The sequence below is a fragment of the Arachis duranensis genome, chromosome 10 (genome assembly GCF_000817695.3).
Source record: "Arachis duranensis cultivar V14167 chromosome 10, aradu.V14167.gnm2.J7QH, whole genome shotgun sequence".
Classification (NCBI taxonomy): domain Eukaryota; kingdom Viridiplantae; phylum Streptophyta; class Magnoliopsida; order Fabales; family Fabaceae; genus Arachis; species Arachis duranensis.
This window is the reverse complement of record NC_029781.3, coordinates 76,246,690-76,249,563: the sequence shown is the minus strand read 5'-3', so window position 1 is coordinate 76,249,563 and position 2,874 is coordinate 76,246,690. Positions and strand designations below refer to the sequence as shown.

At 39.5% G+C, this 2,874-nt stretch overlaps 1 protein-coding gene across 1 annotated transcript; it reads left to right on the top strand.

Moving 5' to 3' along the window:
* On the top strand, positions 1-2,868 carry LOC107470320 (uncharacterized; the record flags this gene model as incomplete). The annotated part of the gene is given in 4 exon segments (XM_052255044.1): positions 1-402; positions 484-603; positions 767-846; positions 2,434-2,868. Coding segments are annotated over 3 exon segments (369 nt in total). The 3' UTR covers positions 786-846; positions 2,434-2,868.
* Positions 2,869-2,874: the final 6 nt, after the last annotated feature.

Sequence of the window (2,874 nt, the reverse complement as noted above, 5' to 3'; positions counted from 1 at the left end):
GCTCGCGCCGCCGCCGCCGTCCAGGAAGCTGCCGCTTCTGCTTGCCGTCGCCGTTGAGATCGCGGGCTTGGAACCGCCGCGCCTTCATTCCCGCTGCTCGCCTTTCCTGTCACAGCCACCGTCGCCGCCACGAAGTCCGTCGCCGTTGCTGCAGCTGTCAGCGCCGTCATCCATGGGTGAGGCAGAGGAGAGAGATCCGGGAGGAAGGGAGGATCAGGACCTGTCCAGCCACCGCGCACAGTTGCCGCTCCTATCACCGGCCATCCTCATCAAATCCGCCGCCTCCGAAGCTTCTGGCTGCGACTTCTGGCCGCACCTCAACCTCTGCCGCCGGAGAGCGCTGCTGCCACCGAAAACCGTCTGTGTATGTTGGAAACTGCCGCCGGAACCCCTGTCTTCTTGGTAAGCACTTTGTTTCTGAAACTTATTGAAATCAATATTCTGTTGCAATCTGTTGGAGATTCTGAGATGCTGGTACCGTAGGTTTGGGTTCCAATATTTGCGTGTCGAAATTAAGGTTGTTATTGAACCACCGGAGCTTTGGGGAGTGCCGGAGCTTCCGCCTGGTCGGTTTAGAGGGTCATTGCTGCTTTGTTTCTCGTGGTGAGGTTATTTGATTCTGTTTCAATTTATCGTAAATGTTTCATTACTAATTTCGTTCTATTCCGCTCAATATTAATTTCGCTTTAAATTCCAATTTATGTCAGAAAAGTGTTGTTACCGCGATTCTTAATGCCGCTATTGATATTGTCTGAAAATAAACAAGGTTGCTGCCGCTGCTGTAAAATTGAAGATAAATAAAAGAGTAATTGATGAGTCTAACTACTGAGCTTTGACTAAATCGAGGTAGGGGTTTTTCTTAAAACCTAATTTATATTACAGAGTTGTGATAACTAGATATTAATGTCAAAGAACATATGGCTGTGATTATGATTGTCTTCTAAATGTGGTTGTTTGTTGGACTGAATGATTGATTGCTTGATTGCTTGATTGCTTGATTGCTTGATTGCTTGATTGCTTGATTGCTTGATTGCTTGATTGCTTGATTGCTTGATTGCTTGATTGCTTGATTGCTGAAAAGAAATTAGTTGGAAATGTTATTTAGTTGATTATTATGAAAATTGGCTTTTCTTGGTTTTGAAGCTATTTTTGATAATGTAAAGGAATTGGTTTTGGAAATGATTTGGAATATGAAACTGGATTAACTTTGGAAATGGTTTAATTTTGTGTTGGTGACTTTATAAATGATTTAGTATTTGAGCTGTTTTGATTTTAAAGAGAGATTTATTATGGGCACTGATTTGGTTTGAAAATAATTTGATATTGGAACTAGCTGAATCTTGGAAAATGATTGAGGTTTGGAAAAGGTTTGAGAAATGTTTGGATGGGACCCGAACAGGGTGGCAAAGTCCGAATTTTAGAGGAGATGCTGCCGAAATTTTATAAAATTGGAAGTTTTATTTGAAGTAATTAACTAAAGATTTGTTTTTAAACATTATATGTTTTAAGGATAATCTATTTATCAAAGAAAGAATTATGTTTTGGAATTAAGACTGTTAATGAACGGAATGGAAAGAGGATTGATGAGGATTTTTCTTTGAAATATGGCTTTTGAATGAATTTGGAAATGAGGTTTGGATTGATGAATGATTATGATGTTGAGAATGTTGAGATATGTGGCTTATGAATTTGAAATATCTGAGATACGAGGTTCCCTGGATTAAGTACCGTGGCTTGCCACCACGTGTACCAGGTTGAAAACTCGATACTCTGTTGACCCTACGACGTAAGTGTGACCGGGCACTATATAAATTCCCGGGAATGTTACCCCCATAGAGCAATATTGATTATTTGAGAAAAAGCTATGCATAGACTCTTGGGGATGCACGTCGGGGGACAGTCTAAGGACAATTCAGACTTGTCGGGTTGGCTGGATAACCGACAGATGAGCCTCATCAGCCATAGGACAGGCATGCATCATATGCATTTGTATGCTTTGCTTGGGTTTGAACTTGTTTTTGGTTTGCCTAATTGCTAAACTGTTCCTAACTGCTACTTGAACTATTTGCTGTAACTGTTTCCTACTTGTGTTTTACTTGTCTGTCTTGCCTGTGTTTGTCCTGGCATGTTACATTTGAGAATGAACTTTGGTACTGAATTAATGATTATGTGGTTTGATTGCGTGGTTGGTTTCTGATTGAGATTTGCTTATGAGAAAAGAAAGACCTTGGATTTCTGAAAATATTGAACATTGTTTCTTTGAAAAGGTTTTGAACGATTAGCTATTGGATTTTAAAAGGATTCACAAGGCAATGATAATCACTGAATTTGAAAGCAGTTTTTCTTATTGAAATATCTTCTTATGACAACTTTGAAACTCCGTGGTGAGACCGTGTGGTTAGGTTCTCACCCCCTACAGCTTTACCTTTTCAGGAACCGGATGAAGAAGCATTAAGAAGAGTTAAACTCCGTTTAGTTTTATATGTTGTATTAATTAGATTATTTTCTTCCCTCGTCTTTATTTTTACAATTTTTGCAAGAGGGATAGGAGTTGTATGATTTATATATTTATATTAAAAGATATTATGTAAGAAGCCTTGTATATGAATCTATGCCTGCTTGTTTTTTTTTTTTAGGATAAAGTATTTCTTTTCTGGTTTTCAAAGAAATCAGCGATACGGTGTTAAGTCACAGGCTCCTATTTTAATATTTAGTACGTAAAGTAGTCATAATACTTCTTGCTATCAGAGTGGCGCAGCCGGAAGCGTGACATTCTGGTAGTGAGGGTGTTAAATTATGGTATCAGAGCAGTTCATCCTTATTAGAGCCTTGGGAATGGACTGACTATGCTTCATTGCATACTCTGAGTGTCTG